This window comes from Vulpes vulpes, chromosome 9 (assembly GCF_048418805.1).
Source record: "Vulpes vulpes isolate BD-2025 chromosome 9, VulVul3, whole genome shotgun sequence".
NCBI lineage: Eukaryota > Metazoa > Chordata > Mammalia > Carnivora > Canidae > Vulpes > Vulpes vulpes.
The window spans coordinates 60,264,716-60,289,624 of record NC_132788.1 but is presented as its reverse complement, the minus strand read 5'-3'; the positions used below and the strand labels follow the sequence as shown (position 1 = coordinate 60,289,624).

The 24,909-nt window shown below is 39.3% G+C and overlaps 1 protein-coding gene across 26 annotated transcripts in view; it reads left to right on the top strand.

The window, feature by feature from the left end:
• ATG7 (autophagy related 7) overlaps positions 1–24,909 on the top strand; it is a 235,071-nt gene that overhangs the window by 68,027 nt on the left and 142,135 nt on the right. For 20 of the 26 annotated variants that reach the window (XR_003237720.2, XR_003237719.2, XR_011994320.1 and 17 more), the window contains one exon: positions 11,189–11,269. The exons of the other annotated variants lie outside the window; for them this stretch is intronic. Coding sequence is in view for 11 of the 20 variants with exons in the window: in XM_026016844.2 (XP_025872629.1) it covers positions 11,189–11,269 (81 nt within the window). In the remaining 9 variants the exon portion in view is untranslated. The remainder of the gene's footprint in view (positions 1–11,188; positions 11,270–24,909) is intronic. 26 annotated transcript variants of the gene reach the window in all.

Here is a 24,909-nt window from a genome sequence, read left to right as displayed (position 1 = left end):
AATGCCCTGCTGCAGACTCAGCACTTCTCTCCTCCTCTTCCTGGCTCTCCAGATTTCCTCTTGGAGAGGAACTTGGTAAACCCCTTTGTGTGCCTTGCATACAAAGAACAACCCGTGAGTTCCCTGAGCTCATTTTTTTTTCTGTTCCCCAAAAGAGAGTGTGTGTTAATTGGCCCCTGTGGAATGAGCTGTAGTAGAAAAGTGATAGCCCTTGGATGGGAATCACAAGGCCCCCCACTAGCAGCTCATTGTGTAATCTGGAGAAAGTTGCTTAACTTAGCCTGTGGGCTCTGTGTCTCTGCTTTCTGTGTCAGACCAGGGAGGCCTGAGGATTACTTGGTTGATCTGCCTGTGGAACCACAGGCAGAATTTGGCCCATCCAGAGATTGGCCAAGTGTAGGAAAAGGCTTGATTAGGCCCTGACATTCAGTGATAGCCAGCCTGAAAAAAACTTGATTGATTTTGAAAACCATGAGAAAACCATTTGAAGGTAAGAAAATAGGCTTATGGGCTTACTCTTTTTTAAAACTGTCTGGCCCAGTGTACATAGTAGGGATTGTGCAAGCAGCCAACAATAAGCATAACTCTTTTTTTTTGTCTGTAAAGGCAATGATTTGGGTAATTTAAATCATCATTTTATTGATGTATAAAGTGTGTCAAATCCTACAAATCATTAAGTATACAACTTGAATTATCACAAAATAAACACTACTCATGTACCCAGCATACAAATCAAAATAAAATGTTATCAAGTATTCCCAAAGCCCCTTCATGATTCTTGCAATTATGATTGCATACTTCCTACACAGAGGCAAGCATCTCTTGACTCTCAACATTGTGGGAGACTTTTGTCTAATTTTGAACTTTCTTTTTTTTTTTTTTTTTTTACAGGTTTTATTTATTTATTCATGAGAGACAGAGAGAAAGAGGCAGAGACACAGGCAGAGAGAGAAGCAGGCTCCATACAGGGAGCCTGACGTGGGACTTGTTCCTGGGTCTCCAGGATCATACCCTGGGCTGAAGGCTGCACTAAACTGCTGAGCCACCCGGGCTGCCCCAATTTTGAACTTTCTGTAAATGAAATCATCTAATGTAGTATACTCTTTGGAGTTTGGCTTCTTTTGTAGAGAGAACTTTTTCACTGCAGATCTTACCATAGTATTGTTCCTTCTGCTTTCCATCAAGTAGAATCTTTAAAAAAAAAAAAAAAGTTATCTTTTCCTGGCTTTCGGGGTGGTGGCTGAGTTCCATGAGGCCAGACCCTTTTTATCCTGGTTCTTTGGTGCTGGCACAGCTCAAGAGTTATAAAAGGTACAGGCTACTCTTGATATCTCCAGGAAGTTGGTTTTCAGGTTTATAAGAGATCCTGAATGTGACAGAAATTGGAAGCCTGTGAAGTTGCTGATCATTTGACTAGACCTCCCTCAAAAAATGAAAAACAAGGTGGCAGTACAACAGTCCTCCAAACACCATGGTCATTAATATAGCAGTCAGCTTTTATCCCGCTTGTGGACCAGGCAGTTCACATTTTTGTCTTTGGGTGAATGTACTCTTGGCTCTCAAGTACTGATGAATAAAGACCCTGAATGTGTATGCCCTTCCTAGGGGTTTGGACTTGCCAACCCCATGGTTCTCTTGGGCTCTTGGATTCTTTCTTTTAATTACTTTCAGAAACACAGAACAAAGCCGGAACTAGGGCAGGACCCTGGGAGAGACCTGGCCTGGGAAATCTCTGAGACAAGTCTGAGACAGAGCTGGGGTTCCTAGCCATTCCTTGGACTGCTAGTTATTTGGCTTGTCTGCATAGGCTATGCCCCCACAAATCCTCAGGCCTTTAGCTTTGAATAAGCTCTTCTTACTTTGTCAGAAATGCTTATCGCAGTGTGCCTCTAGGGATATGGATGGACTGAACTGCTGAGGAAGGAGATGAAGAAGATAAGCAATAAAAGCCCATTTCCTGAGATGTAGCCCAAGAAAAGGAGTCTCCTTCCCTCTCTGCTTCTTTACCCTTCCGATTGATGATAATGGGAATGGCAGGAAAAATAAATTGTCTAAATGTCTGCTGTTTCTCCATATCAGATACTGTGGTTTGTGACCTATCCATCCTCTTAGACCGTTCAACCATCCCTTCAGCAAATGATGCCCAAACACTGTGCCAAGAACCTTGATGTTCAGAGAAGTTCAGCAACTGACACAAGGTCACCCAGTGTTTATTTCCACTTGCTTTTGGAATGATCTAAGTTGAAGGATATACCCCAAGCCATGTGGATGTAGTGGAGCCTCATTCCAGTGGGAGGCCCCTAAATAGAAGGAGGGATCTGGGTACAAGACCTGACAATGTCTGTGCTTTGTGTGGGGGCCCTAGAAAAAGAGAGGGTGATAGGCCTTCTTTGGAGAATGACAGAGGCAATGAATTACATATAGTACCAGAGTTCAGATGTGTCTTAGAGAGCATCTCTCATCCCAGAGGACTTGGACATAAGTTTATCAGTTCAAGGATGTTACTTGTGCTCACCTGATGAGGTTATCCTGTTTGAGAGGTCCCGTGTGAGAGGCAGCCTGTAGGCTTTGCAATCATATGGATCTGATTAGAATCCTAGGTTTGCTTCTTAATTGCATTTTCATCCATTCATTTTTTTGTCCTTATACAAAAGATTTGAGACAGCTCTTGTCACTTGTTACTGTGTGGCCTTGTGCAGGTTACCAATCCTCTCTGAATTTCACACTTTATGCCAGTAAAATGGGAATAATTACATAATAAACTCCTGGAACTAACATACAGATTACATCACATTTACTAAGCACTAGCACAGTTCTGGGCACATAAGGGATACTAGTAAATGTTTATTTTATCTTTCTCTTTCACTTTGAACTAAATTGGTAAAATAGAGCTTCTGTGTTCTCCTAAAGAGGGAGTTACAAAGATTCTTCATAAAACCCTGGAAGCATTGAGTGCATTGGAAAGAGTTGAAAAAGATTAACCAGCTCTATTCTGCAGGCTTTTTCTAAGAATGATGCAGGCTCATTTCCAGCCCAGTCCTTCTGTCCCTCGGTAGCTCCATTTCAATAGCAAGAGGTGGATCATTGGTAGTCGCTGACACTGTTGTCTGAAACAAAGATGATTGACTATGCTGTGCCTGGGGTTTTGCAATTGCTCAACTCCCCATTTTGGCATTGATTTTGATTAAGGTTCTTACAACAGGGGATCCCTGGGTGGCTCAGCAGCTTAGCGCCTGCCTTTGGCCCAGAGCATTGATCCTGGAGTCCTGGGATCGAGTCCCATGTTGGGCTCCCTGCATGGAGCCTGCTACTCCCTCTGCCTGTGTCTGCCTCTCTCTCTGTGTCTCTCATGAATGAATAAATAAAATCTTTAAAAAAAATTCTTTTCAACATTCTAGAGTAATCTCTTGGAGTTTGAAGTTCGTCTTTATTTATGCAGACTCCAACTCTAGAAATGTTGCCAGATCTGATGGAAACTGGTATGAAGTCAGTGCAGCAGGTTCAGTTGTGGCCGCACTGTACCTTCTCAGGGTGGCTGTTTGTCTTTGGACATTGGCTCTCTGCTTCCCATCAAGGCGGGGTGGGCTTACAGCTCAAGCTGATTTTACTCAGCTCTGGTGTACACACCGCCAGCAGTAGCCCAGAATGGAAGCAGCTCCTTCCTATACCTGATCTATTTATTTTGTAGCCAATTGGCCATAAATGACTGAAGATCTAATTTCATTTACCCAGACCCTGATAGCCACCAGGTACTGAGTTTTTGGTTTTGCAGGACTTTTTGTTTAATTTCTGTGTCTTCTTTTTCTTTCCTCCTCTCTTTTTTATCTCCCACATGCTCTGCAGCTCTCTTCCCCAGGCTTTGGAGCCAGAAGGAATAGAACTCAGATGTCTGGCTTTGCCACTGAGTGGTTGTGGAATCTTGGGCAAGCCATACTACTTCCCTGAGAAAGTCACAGGATGGTTTTGAGGGTAAATTGAGATAAATAAGTGAAAACACCCAAGAGCACAGGATGACAATAGTGCTCTCCTCCTTCTCTTCCCATTTTCCACATTATTCCAGAACATGCCTTCCCGTACAGCTTGCAAGAAGAGCAGCTGTTTCTTTGAAAGGGAAAAAGGAGAGGGGTAAACACTGTAGGGGAGGCATAAGAGCGGCGGCGAAGATGGGCGAGAAGAGTGCTTGGTGAGTTTGAGGACCTGCAGTGCTGCAGGTGTGCCTGTAACACAGGGCTAAGAAAGCACAGGAGGATGGGGTGGGTGGAGGGGAGTCAGTCAAATCCTATAGGCATTTGAAAGCCATGGATCCTCACGCCAAGGGCAGTGGAAAGCCAGTGAGTGGAAAATCAGTAGATGGACATAATATGGTAAGATTTGGCTGCTGCCTAGAGAATGGCCTGGAGGAGATCTGAGCAGGTCTGGGTATAGACTTGGAGTCTGCTACCCATTAAGTGGAAGACAGCCTAATCCAGGGATTCCCACATCTGACTACATCAGAGTCACCTCTGGAGCCATTTCAGAATCACATTTCCCGGCCCTTTTCTGGATATACTGAATGCCAGCCTCTAGGGACGTTAGAAAAAAAAAAATGGCTTCTTGGTGGCATCCTATGGGACAAAGTACATTACTTTTCAAGTTAACACAGACCAAATTCTGCTCTTTGAACATACCTTTGAATTTTGTGCTCCCACCAACTCAAGTTCCGTTTACAAAAGGACCCTTGGCACCTTTTCCCCAGCCCACACCACTAGCCCAAGCAGGTGTTCCTGCCTGTGAGCCTATGGAGCTAATTAGGCACAGCACAGGTGTGCCTAATGACTTGGGCTGGGACCACGCCCACTGTCCTGCTGGAACAGCTGGGGAGGGAGGCCAAAGAAAGTTTAAAGGCCCTCCTCTGAGACTTTTACATATCTCCTGCCAGGTGTTTCATTTTGTTTTGTTTTGTGTTGTGTTGTGTTGTGTTGTTTTGTTGTTTTCTGGTGAGGGGAGCTTGTCCTTCTTACAAGGCAAATACCACCAGTGCCTCACTACTGTTGGACAACGGCAATTTCAACTCAGGCTGCTTTCGCCCTTGATGGAACCTGGGGGCCATGAGAGCTAAGGGAGCCAAGAAATGACAGCTAATTGTATTTCTTCTAGGTTCTGTCATTCCCAGATGGGCTTTTAAATATTCAGGGGGGTAGCAAAGATTGGAGAGCTGATTTGTGCATGAATTTTTTTTTTTTTTCTGAGGAAGGCAACACAGGAAACGGATGCTGGAGATTATTTTGAGGATGGGGAGTTGGGGGCAATAGGGACTTATATTTTTCATTTTGTGCCTTTCTATACTATTTTAAAAATGTTAAGATGATAAACAGGTTTTATTAATTACCCTTTCGAGGTATAATTTATATAGCTCATTTAAATGTACATTTTAATGAGTTCTGACAAGTGCATACACATATATAACCACAATCACCCCAAGTGAGATGTTGAATCTTCCCAGTCAACCCCAAAATTTCCTTTGTGCCTTTTCCCAGGTAATACCCCACCCTCATCACCAGGCAACCACTGATCCATTTCCATGCAGGCCATTTAAATTTCTTCCTTATTCTTTCCCAGATTAAGAGGAAAAAAAAACTTATTGTAAATTAAAAAAAAAAAAAAAAAAACATGTAGAGAAGCAGGCAACATTTGGCTCCTCTAAGGAATCTCTTACTAGCCCCAAAGCTAGAGAGGAAAGACGTGTGTTTGTAAAATCTACAGTTTTTCCCCTTCAATATTCAGAGGAGGTCACATAAGAGGAAATTAAATATGTAAATATTTTTTAAATATGAAAATAGTAAATAACCTGTTGAGAATGAGTTATTTTTTGTTTTCTGTCATGTGCATTGCTTTTATTTAAAGGTAGAATTTTTAAAAAGCTGTTTAATGCTAACCCTCCTGTATGGAAAGATTGACAGCAAATACTAGTAATAGAATAAAAGTTTACAGTGAACTGTGTGCAGTTCCCAAAGTTAGAGAATTTACCTTGAGCAGTATCCAGAGGGCTTACTTATTATTAGTTCTTGTGTGGATAGAGAAATGACTTTACTATCATTTCATAAAACCTTTTGAATGTTATTTTAGATGTGGGCAAAATTTGGTGAGTGTGGTGCTGCTATTTTTAGAAAATGTGGAAAAAAGTGAGAAGTTTGCTAAAAGCTGCTTCCATCTGTTTTCTGACGTCTAACAGGTGATGTTGAGTGGTCTAGAGCAAACCACAGGAAGGTATAAATACAGTTGGTAACTAAAAGCTCCTGTTTCATGTGCTTGCCTGATGAGAATCACCTGGGGCTCTTATTAAACATTCGGATTCTCAGGCCGTACCCCAGGCCTTACTCCAGCCCTTTTGAATCAAGTTCCAGAGAGGAATTATTTCTGATCAGGCAAGTTTAGAAAAACGCTGAGCATATTGCTTCACATTGCACACTTCTAAGTAGGAGGTGATGGTGAATTTTTCTCTACCCAAGCTAAGGACAAATTTCTAGAATTTCTTGGATTATGAATTGTGGAGTGTCCGCTTAAATAGATGTGAACATATTAGGATTTTGCATAGGGTACCTGGATTTTAGATTGCTCTGTGATTTCTGTGTGTATCTAAGGAAGGAAGGTGCTAAAACTTTAAAATAACAACCTCTGCTCTTCAAGTTTTATACGATTATTGTAGGATTGAGGGAATGCAGAGCTTTTTGTGGAAGTTCCATGCACTTTTAATACTGGGGATTTAAAGCATTGTTGATGGGGAAGGACTTCATATTGCCTGGAAAATGTGAATGGTGCTAAATTGGAGTTCTTGTGGTATGAGACTTGTTTTCTCTGTACAGTTCAAATATGACTAATTTGGTAGGCTTTGGGATGTATTTTTCTCATTTCATAATAATATGTAGCCTCTTTTATAAACATCTCACTGTGCTTTGGGCAAATGCAAATAGTTCAACCTGTGTCTTGCCCTTTAAAAGCAAGAGAAATAAATGTTTTTGTTAATTGTAGCACACAAACTGATTCTAAAATTCATATGGAAAGACAAAGGACCTAGAATAGCCAAAATAATCTTGAAGAAGAACAAAGGTGGAAGGCTCACACTTCACCAGTTTCAAAACTTACTACAAAGCTACTATAATCAAAACAGTGTTGTACTGTCATTAGAATAGATATATAGATCAACCAAATAGAATGGAGAGTTGAGAAATTAATTCTTATATTTATGGTCATTTGATGACCATTCAATTGGGGAAGAATAGTCTTATCAATGAAGCATTGGGACAATTGGACTTCTACATGCAAAGGAATGAATTGAGATGCTTGTCTCATACCATATACACAAGTTAATTCAAAGTGGATCATAGACATAAATATAACAGCTAAAACTATAAAACTAGAAGAAAACATAACCTTCATGACCTTGGGTTAGACAAGGTCTCTTACATATGACACCATAAGACAACCAAAGAAAAAATAAATAGGACTTTATGAAAATGAAAAGTCCTGTGCATCAAAGGACACTGTCAAGAAATTGAAAAGATGACCCAGAGTGAGAGAAAATATTGCAAATCTTATCTGAAAAGAAACTTGTATCCAAAATGTTTTTTAAAAACTCTAAAAATTCAACAATAAAAAGAAAAACTGAATTTAAAATTTGTCTAAGAATTTGCAAAGTCATTTCTCCAAAAAAGATGTATAAATGGTTAAGAAGCACACAGAAAAATGTTCAGCATTATTAGTCATTAGAGAAATGCAAATGAAACCACAGTGAGATACCACTTCAGACTCATTAGGATGGCTGTAATCAGAGACAGTAACAAGTGTTGGCCTTATAGGTGAGAAAGTAATACAGTACAGTCACTTTGGAAAACAGTTTGGCAGTTCCTCAGAATGTTAAACATACAGTTACCATGTGACTCATTAATTCCTAAAATAATGGGAATTCTTGTATATACCCAATTTTGTAGATACCCAAAAGAAATGTCCAACTGATGAATGGATTAAACAAAATGTGGTATATCCATATAATGGAATATTATTTGGCAATGAAAAGGAAGTACATATCCAGGATATAAATGGATGAAAACTTGCTAAGTAAAAAAAAGTCAGTCTTGTATAATTCCATTTATAGGGAATATGCAAAATAGACAAATCAGTAGAAATAGAAAGTAGACTAGTAGTTGCCAGGGCCTGGGAAAAGTGAAGAATGGGGACTATTTTGGGGCTCTGGATTTATTTTGGGGGTGATGAAGTATTCTGAAATTAGATATTAATGATAATTGTACTATTCCATGAATATACTAAGATCCTCTGAATCGTATACTTTAAAAAGATGAATTTTATGGTATGTGAATTATGTTCTAACCTTTAAAAAAAGATTTTATTTATTTATTCATGAGACACACAGACATAGGCAGAGGGAGAGGCAGGCTCCCTATGGGGAGCCCAATGCGGGACTCCATCCCAGGACCTCAGATCATGACCTGAGCCACCCAGGTGTTCATAACCTGTTGTTTTCTTAAAATAACTATTACACAGGTATTTAGTGATAAATATCAAAAAGAAGGATTTCAAATGATGGAGACATTATCTCTAAGCTTGGTGGTAGGTAGATTGAGGCTTTACGAAAGGTGTGTTTGCATTGAGCAGCTTTTAAGGAAGATGGGGATTTGGCTGTGTAGCTCTTTCCAAAAAGAAGAGTTCCAAGTCACAGAATTTAGCATGAGATAAGGTCAGGAACTTGGGAAAGTCTTTGGAAGGAAGTTGTAGTTCAGCTTAGATTGTGAGCAGTTTCAATTTGAGACATAATTAGAAAGACAGGATGGTCCCAGATTAGTGTGTGTGGGGGTCTCTGAATGCCAGCATAAGGAATTCTCTGCCATATTTGTTTCAGCTATAGAAATTGATAAAGTGACACACCTAGGAGCTATGTATTAGAAAAATTAATTAATGGCAGAGTGTAGCATTATGTGGAAAGGAGGGAGCTCACCTATGAAATACCCATTAGAAGTCTGATACAGTTGGTTTCAGAAGAAGACTTTCCTTTTTGAAATTACCTAAAACTAATTACTTTGAGCTCTGGGCCTTCTGATACCAGCTTGGTGAATTTGAAAGGCCTCACACACAGATGTTATTTTACTTCATTTCCTGGGAAAATGAATCACAGTTTCCTAGTAAAGAGCTGTCTGGGGGTGCTAAACAATAGTGTGTGGCCAATGCTTGGCCAATCCATTCATTTTGGTTCCTTTTTCTTCTGTTGCTCACCACCTGTGTTTTTTGTTTTTATTTTTTTCTTTCCTGCCTTCCTTCCTGCTCTAGCTTGGTCTTCTGTCTCCCTTCCCTTCAGCCTTACCTCCCATCTGTAAATATGAGACAGTTTAGCAGAGAAAATTACCAATATTTCTTTATACAACATAAAGCTTGTTATTAGCTGTAGGAGAAAAAAGGATGAAGAAAACCTTTTTGCGAAGCCTACATGGAGACATTAACATAAGCTGTATCAACAAACATTTTATTTTTTTTTTTCAACAAACATTTTAATGGAAAATGTGTAAAATATAGTAACATTTTTGGGGAATTTAATATGAAAGTTTATATATATTATATAAATATATAAAATATGAAAGTAACTGAGAAGTGAGAAGGCTCACTTTGCAAATATTTTTAAGCCTCTAACTTCTTGATCTCATGAGGGTCTCAGCATTCCCATTTCTGACTAATCCTTCTTAGAAGTTTGAGGTCTCCTGTTTTGGTGTCCTTGAATAGCAAACTTAAACCCAGACTGTGCCTCCAGTAGTGTATAATGAAATGGTCACTACATTCTTGAGATTTAGGGAACTAAAAGATTGTCACATTTTCAAAGCTCACAATGAGGCCATCTAACTAAAACCAGCTGTCTAATTTATCATTTCTACCAAATGCTCTTTTGATCTTGGATTATACTGATAAGGATATTTAAAAGATAGCCATAGCCATGTCTGTACAGGTTCAGTTTTCTAGTATGAACATGCAATTAGACCGTTAGATCCAGTGTGGATATGAAGATGGAGTTATCTCAATGCAGAAGGAAGCCTTTTTCTTTAAAGAGTTTGTCAGGTTTTGTTTGTTTTTATTTTGGGGAAGTGTTGGTAGGGCAGCCAAAGGCAACAAGGATATGTGGCTTGGTTCTTTTGCTCTATTCAGGTGAGACTGTTAATTTGTGCTGAGACCTAATATTGAAGACAAACCTGTGATATCCTGAGAGAAAGGGAGGGAAAGGGTAGGTAGCAGAAGGAGACTCGGCCAAGTTGAGGGTTAAGACGCCTCCTTTTGAATCTTAGCTCTGTCACTTTCCATTTTCCTCAGCCAACTTGTGTCACCTTTCTGAGCCTGAGTTTTATGAAGATGGGGGCAGTTGGGAAGATGAAATAAATTAACTCATGAAAGGATTCATGTTATCTGATTTACTATAAATGCTGAGTCCTGTGAGACTTCATGGGGTTTACCATTCATATTTTTCATAATAATATGTTAATGATCTACACAGCAGTTTAAAACGTCCCATTTGGCATACTATAGTTCTAGAGAGATATGATGTTCTCAGTAAATTACTTAAATCATAGTTTTTGAAACCTGGTTACGGCTGATATCCTGGGACAGTGAGTTGCAGTCCAGAAATTTATGCTCAAGGTGGCGCTGTTTCCTCATAAATTTGGTGATGTTTTGCATTGTATCCCTGTCCCAACTCAAGCAAATAACTAGATGTATATTTAGGACCATCTCTGCCTGATGTAGTCCCCAGGCCTTCTCATCTGTGATGCCCCACCCAATATCCTATCCAGGTACACACACTTACCATATTCACTGTAACATGTATGTGACAGTTGCACCATCATGAACTATTTGACCTGTTTTATTTTTTAAGACATTTGTTACAATGATACTTTACAGCATATCGCTTTCTTTTTGTATTTTGGAGTTTTTAGGTCTCAAATACGTAAAAAGATTGTGGGGCCTGGTTCTTGATGGCATAAAGGACATGATACAGTTCTTCCTCAAACTGATTATAATACAAGGAAAAATGTCCATGCTGAACTTCATTTTTGCTAATCTGTGTCAAGACCACCATATTATTTCCCACTTTTTGTCAGAAACCACAGGTATGGGCATTCTGAGCTTGATTTGAGCAATTGTTTTGCTTTGTTTTTAGATCCGGGGATTTCTGTCACGGTTTGATAATGTTCTTCCTGTCAGCCTGGCGTTTGACAAATGTACAGCTTGTTCTTCCAAAGTAAGTCATTCGGCATTTGAAGGACTTGTTTTTTAAAATGAGCCTATCATCTTTACTAGCCAGAGCACTGAAACCAACTGAGGACTTTTTGGAGGGGGAGAGGGAAGGTCTATAACACCAGAAGAGATTTGTCATTCATGTGTATTCATTCTCACAGAGAAACCAGCCTGAAAAAGTTTGATTTATAGTGTACAAAGAGAGATTGAATTAGATATTGTAGATATCTGTATCAATACTTGCCTCATAATAATTTTGGCTTGAATATGAACGTTACTAGGTTTTGTTCCTCCTCAGAAGTTCCTTGCTCACATGGACCATCCTAGAGCAATTTGTAAGTGTTATCAGAAGAGGGAGTTAAACCAGGCAGTCCTCTTGGTTTGTCTTTGGGAGATCTACATAATGACCAAAAGTAAACAGAGATTAGGGGCCTGGCTAGGGAGCCCATAAAAGGGCCCCTTTTGCTTTGATCTTTCCAGAGGCTCTAAAAATAGAGCTGGTATGTACCCCATTGTAATGGGAAACGGCTGATGTATCTCAAAACTACAGTTGATGGCATCTCCTTTTTTAACAGGCCTAGAGATAGGCTGAGTTATTTGTGCCTTTATACTGTGTGTTATTGCTAATTTTCTTTTGTTATGCCTCTTTAAGCCTTCTGATGCCCAGTGATTTAACTTGGGCTTTTAAAACTCAAGCTTTTTGGTAAGACTTTCATGTACAAGTGTTATGCAAAATAGTATTAGGGTCATTAACCCCTAAGTCTGGCATCTCACTTCTAACTCAGGACTTCTTTGCCTTGGCCTACAACATCTAGCAGTATGGAAGGGATTGAGGTCTTGGGAAATTATCTCCATTCTGAGTTGATAAGCTTTTTTTTTTTTTTTTTTTTAAAGACTTTACTTGGTCATATCCTATGAGAAGCATAATCCTACCCAGTCTTAAAAAATTAATTCAGATTGAGAATGCTGATAAATTTGGTTAATTTTAGGTGTTCAAACATTGAGAGTAACTTTTTTCTTCAAAAAGTAAACTAAGCTGTTTTATCATTGTGCATCCCAAGCATCAATATTGAGATTTAAAGCTTGCCATTTGTCAGTAGTTACCCACAAGCTCATTCTTTTTGCCATCTCTTTGAGGTATCTTATATCTGTTCACATCAAGGCATTAAGGATATCTGTACACTTCTGTCTTCAGAAATGCAGGTTTTAGGATTATATGTTTTTTAGAGAGCACATTTTTTTTCTTGGAATGGGTAAGCTAATTGGTCTCAAAATAACTTGGCAGTATTAATTTTCATACTGAAATCATTTGGCATAGGTGCCAGAAGTTTTTCTGTGGCTTTATGTAGATCATGCATCTCAATGAAATAAAGATAATTGGGTTCTGTAAGTGAAATGCAAACACTCATTCTTTTTTGTTCTCTTTCTAATTAAATTAGCCCTTGAGATACTGTTTATGAAAGAATCACAGGCATACTAGCTAACTGAGGTCCCTTATATTCTTTGAAAGAATCGCTTTGCATTTTTCTTTCACACTTATTGTAAGCATTAAACTAAATATAGGTATCCCTTTTTTGTTAGCAAAGTTAATTCCTCTTGGTGGTCATTCTGAGAGTCCTGCTTTACATAAACATGCTGGACGATTTAGTACAAACTGCCTTGAATTTTAACAGCTGTGCTATTCCCAGAGCGATCACTTTTCATGTGGTCTGGGTATTAAATTTCTTTTGTGCTGAAAAGGTTGCTTCACTGGTGCATGTATTTCCTTACAGTAGAAACACAGCATTTACTTACTTGGCTAACTTCTTTATTCACTTAGGAGAATGTCATTCTCTATTATCTGCAAACCCAACATTAATACTTTGAAATGACAAATCCAATTGCAGTTTCATCTCTGTGCATGTGAATTTTTCTTAATACATACTTAGCATAATATTTTTATACTGAGTCATATCATAGTTATTGTTTCAAAAAGATTCTTGGGGCTAAAAATGACTTTTTAAAAATTCTCCTTTGATATCCATGAAGTAATTTTTTCCCTTTGGTAGTTTTTGGTATTTTTGCCTCCCCCCCCCCCGCCCCCCCAGACCAGGGTCATACTTGTGTTTGATTTAACACAAAGACAAAGATGGGGAGATAGAATAAGTTCTGCTGAGTGATAATGCTGTGTTCCTTAGCATATTTTATATTTGTGTGTGTGTGTGTGTGTGTGTGTGTGTGTGTGTGTATAGAGCTTTTATAAGGCCTGGGGAAAATGCAGTTCTCTGCTATGTCAGGGAAGGCTGAATCATCCATACACAAATTGTTTATTATCTTGTTTGGTTTTAACTTGGCATGTAGCCAGATGAATTGTTCTTACAGAAAAAATACTGAAGAATCTGGAGGGAGTTGGGTAGTAAAGAGGCACTTTCATTCCAATTTCTGTTTATTGTCTTACAAGACTTTCTAAAATCTAAAAGCACGGAATTTCAAAAAATCTTATTTGAAGGTATATGAGTTGTTTTTAGTTCTAAAAAGGAATTTAGTGCCAACTAAAGTTTTTGTGGATTGCTACCACAGGGAAAAATAGAATTTTAAAACCAATATTCTTGAAACAATTTCTCATAATACACTGATTTAGTTATTATTAGCCTTACGTCTAAATATTTTGGGGGAGGGGACTCCTGGGTGGCTCAGTGGTTGAGCATCTGCCTTCAGCTCAGGGCGTGATCCTGGGGTCCTGGGATAGAGTCTCACATCAGGCTCCCTGCATGGAGCCTGCTTCTCCCTCTGCCTATATCTCTGCCTTTCTCTCCTGTCTCTCATGAATAAATAAAATCTTTAAAAAAATAAATAAATATTTTGGAGGAGGTTAGGGTATTTTGAGGGTAACTTTGTATTTTGATATGATTTCATATTTACAGGAAAGATACAAGAATAGTACAGAGAACCTTCTTACACTCTACCCAGATTGACCAGTTGTTTGTTTACATTTTTGCCCCACTTATATATGCATACTCCTCTCCCTCTCACCCTGCTTCCTCCTCCTCACCCTTCTCTTTTTTCTTGCAACTTTGAGAGTAAGTTGGAAACACTGTGTCCTTTCCAACTAAATACTTCAATGTGTATTTCCTAAGGAAAAGGCTATTCTCTTACCTAAACACAATATACTTTTCAAATTCAGGCAATTTAATGTTGCCACAATATTCTTACCTAATCCACAGTCTATATTTTAAATGTTGTTACTCGTAACAGTAACAGTCTTTATAGGTTTCTTTTCCCAAACCAGTTCAGGATCAAGCATGCATTTAGTTGTTGTATCTCTTTGGCTTCCCTCAATCTGAAAAAGTTCCTTAACCTTTCTTTCTTTGTCTTTCTTAACCTAAATATGTTGATATTTTGCCAGTTATTTTGTAGCATTTCCATCAATTTGATTTTGTCTCCTGTTTCCTTATGATTTGAGTCAGGTCATGAAATTTTGGCAGAACTACCAAAGACGTGATGATGTATCATCATGTTAGGAGGCACAAGATATATTTTATCCCCTATGGTGATGTTAATTTACCCTCTCCCATATTTGTAACTACCTTCCCCAATGGTGAAAAACCTGGATCTCATTATCCTGCATGTATTTACTTACTTGCTCCAGTCTAGAATACATAGAAAATAGTTTCAAAATTGCTAGCTCATACCACTCCAGAAAATAAACCTACTAATTAGAGTTCAATCTTTGTCCATGGTTCTTTTTTTCTAGGTAAAATTTATATACACTAGAGAACATGAATCTTAAGAGCAAACAATCCTGTAAGTTTTGACAAGTGTATACATGCATGTGACCCACATTTCAATCAAGATATAGAATGTTTCCATCGCCCCAGAAAGTCCTCTTATCCCCTTTCCCAGACCATCTCAAGGAAGGAGGACAGTATGTTGAATGTTGTGACCATTCTCTTTCCCTATAAGGGGTAAAGCTAGGTACCTTCTGGTATTTAATGCAACAGTAGCCTAGTTTCTGGATCCTAGAGGTTGATGAGAAACTTCTTTCAAATCTGTAGTCAGGAACAGGACTGTGCCTGAGGGGACTGCATGTGGATATTCTTCTTGTACAGTGTGTCACCCACCCCCTTTGTGATACTACAGGAATAGCCTTGCATGAAGAAGCAGGTCCCGGTCTTGGTTTTCATACTGTCTGGGACCTGCCCACTGCACAGATGCAGCAAGCTGTGCCCAGAAACCTGATCTGGGGATTTTAATTAGCAATTAGCAACCCTAATAATACACTTTGGTGTTTACCACGCCATGGGTCTTCTATTGATGGATTCTGATTAAACTTCCCACAGTGACTTGCTATTAACTTTTTGTGTGTACCTGTGTACATGTATCTTGAGTGATAGAGAGGGTGTAGGAATAATACACTTTGGTGTCTTCCTGTAATAAACTATACGGGTTGTGTGTTTGTTGCCAATCTGTCCATTTTTTGGATATTTTGTAATCTTAATGTTTTTCTAACCTATTTCTTTATTACTTAAGTAGTATGAAATAACAATACTCAATTTAGCTGTTTTAACTTTAGAGAAAACCTCTGTCCGGAAGCAATCTCTCTTGCCTCAGGTTCTACAAATGCACCCTTTCCAGGATAGAAAAACAAGTCATAGATATGCAAAGAGAGGTAAAAGTCTTGCTGTATGGCTGTTAGTAGGTTTCATTCATTCAGCTGTCATTTGAGTTCCTGCTAGGTGCCAGAGATACAATGACTTAAAAAGAACGCTATCTAGAGGATGAGACAGATCTGTAAACCAGCAGTGATTTCCCTTATATAGTGGTATGCTGTGCAGTCAAAAGTGCATCCTTTTGTTGGGGTGTCCCAGTACCCATTAATTTTTCAAATAGAGACCAGGGACAGCATTGCAGAAAGTGACTTTTGAGTTGATGTTAAAGGATGAGGAGGAATTTCTAGAAACACATGGGAGGGAGGTAGACCAAGAGGGGAAAGCATTGTGGACAGGTGGAATTACATAAACAATAGCCAGAAGAAAGAAAATATGGTACATTTATGCAGTTCAGTATAGCAGTTGTGACAGAGCATTGGACACCCAATTCCCTACAAACTGTCCTCTCTGTGCCTTTTCAGTTTCAGTTATTCTTGAGTTGGAATCTAGTGTACTTTGTCTAACATTTGAGGCTGCTGTTTTGAATTTTACAATTCCATATAAAATTGTTTCTCACCTAACACCAAGCCTAGGGGGTTTCCTAGCCTAAGGAATCCAGCAGCTGCAACACTGTGATGTGGAGGCCAGGAAGTTGTTCAGGGGATTTCCAGGGTCCTGGCTCTGAGTCCCTTGCTGGCTGCCTGAGTGACCACAAGCAAGGTGCTCCCTGTTCTGTCCGCCTCCGTTTCTTCTTTTGTTAAATGAGTCAGTTGGATGAGATAAGCTCTGGCTCTCCATTGACGCTCAAAGTTATTGGCTTTTATATTTTCTTTACTTAATTTTATTCTGTATTTCACAGCAATCTATTTGAATGATGGAAAAATCAGAAAATATATTTAGGTTAAAGAAGATAATCGACTATTCCAGGCACTCAGACTACAGTTAGCCATTGACCTCTACCCTACTAGACTTAAGGGGGAAAAAAATTCTGTGGAAGTATGTGTAGATAATTTTTTTCTCTGAACATTCCTATTTTGTGTTTGAAATTAGCTTTAGAGAGGGATTTATGGTGCTGCACCAACACTCCCTGCTTCTCTGATTTGATAGGGTTTTAAATCTCAATCATTTATAAGGACTGGCCAGAGCCCAATCGGAAGAGCTCTCCAAAGTTTGTGCCAGGAATTTTTTCATACAGCTTCTCAGTGGCAAATATTACTCAAAACTGGGCTGCAGCCAGGCTTTCCTTCTCCTTTCCAAAAGGGACATAAATCTCTGATTTGGAAAATGATGAGTAACCCCCAGGTTCTCCTTTTCCTATCTCATTTACCCAGTGAAGCCTCAAGTCTTCTGTTGTAACGTGTGATGGATTCCATATGCATGGTTGTGTGGTATAAACTGTATCCTACATCTTGTGCTTAGCAACTAGTGTTTCCCCAATCTCCAGAACTGCTTGGTTCCCAAAAGGGGACAGAATATCTAGCCAGAGCCAGTGTGGCGTATGTAGCTGCAAGCCCTAACCTCGGAGCTCTTGGCTCTTCACCTCCTTCAAAAACCTTGGACATTTCTCCCTTTGCTTTAATTTCCTCATCCATAGAGTGGGGAAAATATTTTCTGTTTCCCAGGGAAATTGCAATGACTGACGTGTATCCAGTTCCCTGTGACCAAGTAGCAAGGCCTTTGCCCACTCCTGGGACTGATGTTGACATCAGAAATAAGAAAACAAAGACCCCTGTGATTTAAATAGGTCACCTGGGGTGTGTGGAGCCCCTTCCGGGCTCACTGTACAAGTAGGTACAATGAGAGGCCTGAGTGAAGGTCAAGGCTGCCCTGGTTTTGAGAAGCTGCAGAAACCTTCCATCGTGACTCATGACAGATAACTGCCAAAACCTTCCCCTTGATTCCAGAGAACTGAGCCTTGCCTGTTACTTTTGACCAGTGGTTTTCTGAGACCACCTAATTGGTAGTTAAGTTTGTACCGCTTACTCTTCTCCCTGTCACCTGTGGTTACCAAGACATGCCTAGTTTCCTTTAACACCTTTTTTTTTTCTTACAGGATCCTTTTACCATCCAGACCAGAAAGTTTAGAACTGTGTTCTTACCTGGTTCCACAGGCTGCCCAGCCCAAATATAATCTTCAGGGTGTTGAAAATCTGCGTTCCTTTTAGTTTGGAATTAATTTCATTTACTTTTAACCTTTCCTCCTCTTCTTCACCCAAGCCCATCCTTTGACGGAGTGGTTCTTAAAATTTTTGAGTCCTGGACCTTGTTTAGACTGACCCTGCTTCCCTGAAAAAGACGCAAAGCCACACACAGTTTTGCAGACAATTTCAGTGGTTTCATGAAGTCCCTGAAACCTTCCTGTGGATCCTAGGAAAGCACCCTTGTTCTATGAGTTTTTCTTTGATACCATTCCCAAGCTGTTCTGTATGAGCCACTGGGGAATGAGTGTTGTAACCAGCCCCACCATGACCTCTTACATGGCTTTGGAAAGTTGCCATCTCTCTCTGGGGACTCATTTTCCTCAGCTGTAGTAAAGAGAGATTCAGGAACTCATCTACCACTGGGTTTTGTTTTATGACTCTGAAATTATAGAATCTCTTGATCAACTATTCCATTTCTTTAGGCCCAACTAACATTTAGGATGGGGAAAGATACTAACCCTGCTCCCAGTGGACAAAGAGCCGCAATTATCCTTTGCTCATGTTCCTTCTTATATTTTTATTTACATAAAACATATATTTATATTTTATATTTTTATATTCATAACATGTGTGTTGTCTTTAGAAGGAAGGGAGGGAGGATCATGGTAGTAACTGCTGGGTTTTTGAAATAAGGGAGCCATCAGCTTGAATTGGAAAATCTTTTATGAATGTACATACTTATACATACACAGTTTGTATACAGCATATAACTCTTTAAGTTGAATACTGAAAACACCCAGATACATATTATGTGAATTTATTTTAATCACTATTGTCATAGCAGTTCACTTGAACAAACATTAGAGCTTCTAATTTATGATACATTTTTGAATGATACAGAGGCAAATAAGAGCCTCTGAAGTGTCCAATGATATCCTTTTGGACAAGATAGTAAAATTATATGACATGATTGAACAACTTGCTATCCCAGAATTATATAAAAATCTTTACTCAAGAAATGTACTAGCTTGGAAGGCAAACTAGTTTTTAGTAAATGATAAAACTAGTTTTTAGCATTTACTAGTTTTAGTAAATGATAGTAAACTAGTTTTTAGTTTGAATAGTAGGAAAAAAATCACGATTTAGTAGATGAATAAATGAACAGCAAAACAGGATAAGAAAAAAATAAGATAGTTTATGTCCTCTAGGAACTCACAGTGTGGTATATAGCTAAGACTCAGTAGCAGAATGCCCTTTGCCTATTAGTGCAGAGGTGTGATTTATCATTATGCCGTAAGTGGTAGCTAATTACTGCATGTTAGATTTCAGTGTTCTGAATATTTACCAGCTGATCTTCTTTTTCAGCTTTTACTGTCTCCTTTGATTTAGTTGATGTTTTTGATGATTGTTATTATGTTGAAAGATCATTTCCAGAGGATATTAAAAGAAGGAGCCTTTGGGATTCATCAGAGATGACCTAACATTTTATTAAAGGACACATTTTGGCAATGAATTCTTTGAAGGGTTTTGCCTTACTCTCCTGCAGGATTTTTTTTAGAGCCTCCAATTTATTTCTTCTAAAAGGCCTTCCAATATCCTGTCCAGGTATTTCTAAAAGAACTTATCACCACAGCCTTTTGTTGCCATAGAAGATATGAAAGAACTGTTGGAGAACATCCTATTCCTAAAGTTACTGTCCTTATAACTTGCTTACATAATATTTTATGTGATGATAGTGATAAATGGTAGTGTCTGGCCTGCCCTAGTTTAAAAAAAAATTTTTTTTTTAATTTTAAATTCTGTGCTGCACATGGGGCTCAAACTCATAACCCTGGGATCAAGAGTTGCATGTTCTACAAACTGAGCCAGCCAGACATCCCTCGTCTTCCCTAGTTTTAAGTAATTTTTTCATCATAGAAACTAAAGATTCTTTCCTTCACAAGGAAGGAAAGACTACATTATTTTTCTTTTCTAGAATATCTAATGGCTGATTAAAGCATACGCCAAAGTTCGACATCTTGAATTTATGGCCATCAGACTAAAATTGGAAAATATCTTCCCTGTGATCCTGAAATGGCTGTAAGCATGCCAAATATAGACAATCAGTGGGAGAACAGACATAGCAAGGTTTTTCAAATAAGAGGGACTGGGCAGCCCGGGTGGCTCAGCAGTTTAGTGCCACCTTCAGCCCAGGGTGTGATCCTGGAGACCCGGGATCAAGTCCCACGTCAGGCTCCCTGCATGGAGCCTGCTTCTCCCTCTGCCTGTGTCTCTGCCTCTCTCTCTGTGTCTCTCATGAGTAAATAAATAAAATCTTAAAAAAAAAAAAAATACGAGGGACCATGTAGAAACTACATGAGTGCATATCCAGCGAGGTCTTGAGGAATGGCAGTATCTCTGGGATCACTGCCCAGCCTCCCATGAGGACTGCTTTGAAGGGTATGTTGCATAGTCCCAAGGCCTGTAGTCAGAACTTATCTGTCTGTCCTCATGACTCTAGACAGTCTTGATGTCTTTGTAGTTGACTCTGGATTCACCGGAGGATTTAGATACTTTGAAGACCTTTGTCAGCACTCCAACTTGGGATAGAAATCTACATGAATGCATATTTTTATGTTCTTTGTAAAGGCAGGAGAGAAAATTTGGGTTTCTCTCCGTCCTTAGTTATGCCTGAGATTTCCCTGTCAGCTCTTTCATGAAGGACTCTGAAGGGGAAATGGTAACAAAAGTGAGAATTGAGGCAAGTTATTCATTGTTGCGTTAATACTTTTCGCATATCCCAAACATGGGACGTGAGCTTAGCATCACTCTTTCTGGGCCCATATTTAGATTTCCTGTTAGTTCAATTTGACCTGACAGACTTGATTTCAATCATAGTACAAGCAGATTTTTAAAAATAAACAAGTACAAACTGACTTAATAGTAGAGTAACATGTTAGAAAGAAAACAAAAACATAACACGCATCACTTGGCTCTACTAGAGGAGTAAGTTTTATTTCCTAACATCTGCCATTCTTTACCTAATTGCTTACTGCTTATTTTTGAGAATATTTCAGTAGGCCCTTAATACCTGAAAAATGAGACCTGTGACACCCTTCGTGCAAAAGGACTGCAAGTCCCAAGAAGTGGCCCTTTCACAGTGTCCCTGAGGGAGGCTGTGTGCTTGTTTCAGTTCTGTTGTGCTCACACAAAACAGTTGACAATTCTTAGGAAATTGCTTCAGATCTCAAAATATTTTCCTCTTAATAGCCTCAGCAGTGGTAAGTTCTTGACCTTTGAAGGGTGGGTTTGAATTTTGGAAAGGCTAGAAGTAATTTGAAGCTGTGTGTTGTGAATCAAGAGAACAAGCAATTTGCAAGAAAAACTTCAGGAATTAAAAAACTACAAGAGCTTCAAACAGTTTATGGATCTGAATAAGTGAAACCACTAGTTGGAAGGGAAGTCAGAGTATGCTAACGTTTTGGCTACAAGCTGGCTGAGAGATAACAAGACATTTTAATATGGTTTGTGCCATAGAAATGGACATTAGCTTTAGAGATAACACTGCCTGCCGTGTGACCGATGAAAAGTATCTCAAACATTCTGTGCCTCCCTTGGGTGGAAAGCAGTTAAGATGATTTTTAGTGGCAATGAAGATTAAATCAGACCTCATGTGCCAAGTGTCCTATAAGTGTGCCAAGTGTCCTATAGGTGATACTGTAAATGTTGTTTTTGGGTGTGTGGTTTTTCTCTTTATTTGAGAGAGAGAGAGAGAGACCAAGCACAAGTGCACGCAGGGGGATGGGCAGAGGGAGAGGAAGAGCATCTCAAGCTGACTCTGTACTGATCTCAAAGGCCCTGCAGGACCCGGAGATCACTGGAGCCTAAATCAGGAGTCGAATGCTTAACTAAGTCACCCAGGTGCCTCAGTACTGTAAATGTTTTTAATTGTTCCTTCTTACAAGCAAAACTCAGACGCCATTTCCATTTCCTTTCACAGAAAGGCTCACTTTGTAATTTACAGCCAAAAAATCTTTCTATCTTTAGAGGCTGAAAAGGGAAGGAAACAAAAAAGGATGAGCAGTTCTTTTAAAAGGGCATGGCCTCGAGAGGTGAGCAAATACTAATATACAAGTTATTAGATTTTGTCCTTTTCCTTCCTTTTTGCTTTTCTTTTCAAGTAGGCATTTAACTTAGGGGTTTCATTGTTAACCAGAATGAAGCTGAGGTTTAATGTTCCCAGGAATGTGCACTAGGGGAGGAGATGAATCCTCTTATTTGGTGAAATTTCTGTGCATGTATCTGACTAGTGTCAGGCCCACAACTCTAGATGAGCTGGCATGAATCTTGGGGAAGACTTCTTGGTTATGTTGCCTCTGAATTCTGAATTCCTCTGTGCCCTCAGAGGGCAGGGGCATAAGAGAATCAGGGTGGTAGTTCTGTGGCAGCACCAGGCCTGCTGCTGGCAGTACTGTTGTTCTTGCCCTTGTCCCACATTGCTCCTCAGAAGCCTTTCTCCAGCCTCAAGCATCTTGTCTTGTCTTATTGTGGCTATAAGTGGTTAGAGCAACATGAGCAGGGAGGACCAACTGGCTTGGCTTCATCTCGTCAAATGCCGCAGTGTTTCTGTCTTCAGCACCATTTTATGAATGTCTTCTCGGTGCCCTTTCCAAGCTTCCCAGGAAGTGTCTATCAAAAGGGCTACCCCAACTATCAGGCCCAGAGCTCATTAGGCTCAGAGGAATGACACAGAAGCCCAGGATTTCCAACCCTCAGTTCACTTACATACATATTAAGCATCTCGCAATGATGTGGCAGAAATAACTCAGTTCATAGAATTCCAATGTCCTTGGGAGAGTTAGGGGGTGGAGGGTGGAAAGATTCCATTTAAAATTTTTAGTGGATTGGCGGGATGAGCATTGGGTGTTATGCTAAATGTTGACAAATTGAACTCCAATAAAAAAAATTTAAAAAATTTAGTGGAGGACGCCTGGGTGGCTCAGTGGTTGAACATCCATTTGCCTTTGGCTCAGGGCATGATCCCAGGATCTGGGGATCAAGTTCTGCTATTTATAATAAATAATTTTTTAAAAAATCTTTAAAAAAATAAATGACATTTTTAGCAGTTTTGAGGACTGATTGGTTAAGCTCCATGGTGAACCAACTGGTTATCTTTGGGAGACTTGTCCTTTTAAAGGAGAATCCTGACCCGGAAGAATGTATTTCTTACAGTCATATTTTCAGACTGATATCAGGAAAACTCTGTGCACTAGAGCAATTTCTAGGTGCCCTCCAGCACAGGTGTGGGGGGTGGGAATGAGAGTTTCAAAGTTTTTCCTCAAAAAATTGTTATGACAAACATAGTTGATTTGACTGGGTTAATTTTCAGCTTAAATATTTTTTTTTTTTTTAAGATTTTACTTATTTATTCATGAGAGACACAGAGAGAGGCAGAGACATAGGCAGAGGGAGAAGCAGGCTCCCTGCAAGGAGCCTAATGTGAGACTTGATCCTGGATCCCAGGATCACCCCCTGAGCCAGAGGCAGACACTCAACCACGGAGTCACTCAGGCGTCCCTCAGCTTAAATATTTTTAAAAACATTTGGAAGGTAGGGACATGCAGCTGCTGAGAATCCAAGACAGTACTGTTTTGAAAATGAAAATGATTCTGGTTTGGATTTATTTAAGGAAGTAGGATAGTTGCCTCCCATCTATCTATTCCTTTGAATACAGATACTCTTTAAATGACATCATTTTGAATAAAATATGGAGTCCAGGTGGTTTGGGGGCAGTCAGTGGGAAAAGTTATATATATTTTTAAAAAACAACAACAACCAAAATAATGCAATGCATTATTGCATTCCAAGGGCCAAGAGACAGAATGATGGTATTTTTGGCAGGCTTCCAGGCCCAGCAAAACCCACACCCCAAGGCTGTCTCTGTAGCTTCCTGTGGTTTTCCCACTGAAGAGAAACAGCCTTTTTTCTTGGATAGTCCAGGAGGGCAAGTCTGTACATTAGCTTGATCAGCATGATGCTCCTGCTTTGAGGTTATTGCTCAACAGGATCCTTTTGGGGAATTTGATGCGCCACAATTGTTACAAACTAACATGCATTTTAATCTTTTTGGTAGAAATCAGTAGCTTCCTATGGTTACAGGTTATCTTGTTACTATGTGGTTTGTAACAATAAAGTCAAGTCTCAGACCAGATTTTGTTACACATGTGAATATTTATTAGCAAGCAGACACAAAAGCTGGTCATTCAGCAGTTCTTATAGACTGAGAAAAGCCCAACGTCATCCTTTTCATATGTATCTCACATCAAATATTCAGTAGAGACAGATACAAACATATTCTTATTAAAGGACATATCTAACCTGTCAGTTGGATAAGGATGGAATCTTCTGTTAACTGTCCAGACCTAGGACCAGAAGCTTAGGCCCAGAGTACCACTGCAAAGGGTGGTAGGCTTCCTGGTTTGTCCAACTCTTAGAATCCACATGTATATATAAGGGTATATTTCCAACCAGCCCATCTATCTTGAGCACTATTACTTTCATTAGAAAAAATATTGCCCCACTCCCTCGTTTATACTCATTAGAAAAACCCTCCAGTGCAGATTTAGGTAACTATAACTAATTAATACACTCTGATTTGGGAGTTTGGATCTCTTCTGTTTAGTCCTTCAAATGTGAGCCAACCACACCCAGATGATGCATTACTCATTAGGGTACCCTAGCTACCCCTAGGAAGTAGAGAGTGTATGGTGCTCATCATCCATGTACACTCTACATATGCTGAAGTATTTTAAAATAAATTATAGACAACATAACAGTAGGTATCTCTTTATTTGGACCTGGAATATTGTGTCTTGTATAATGTTGCCAGACATTAA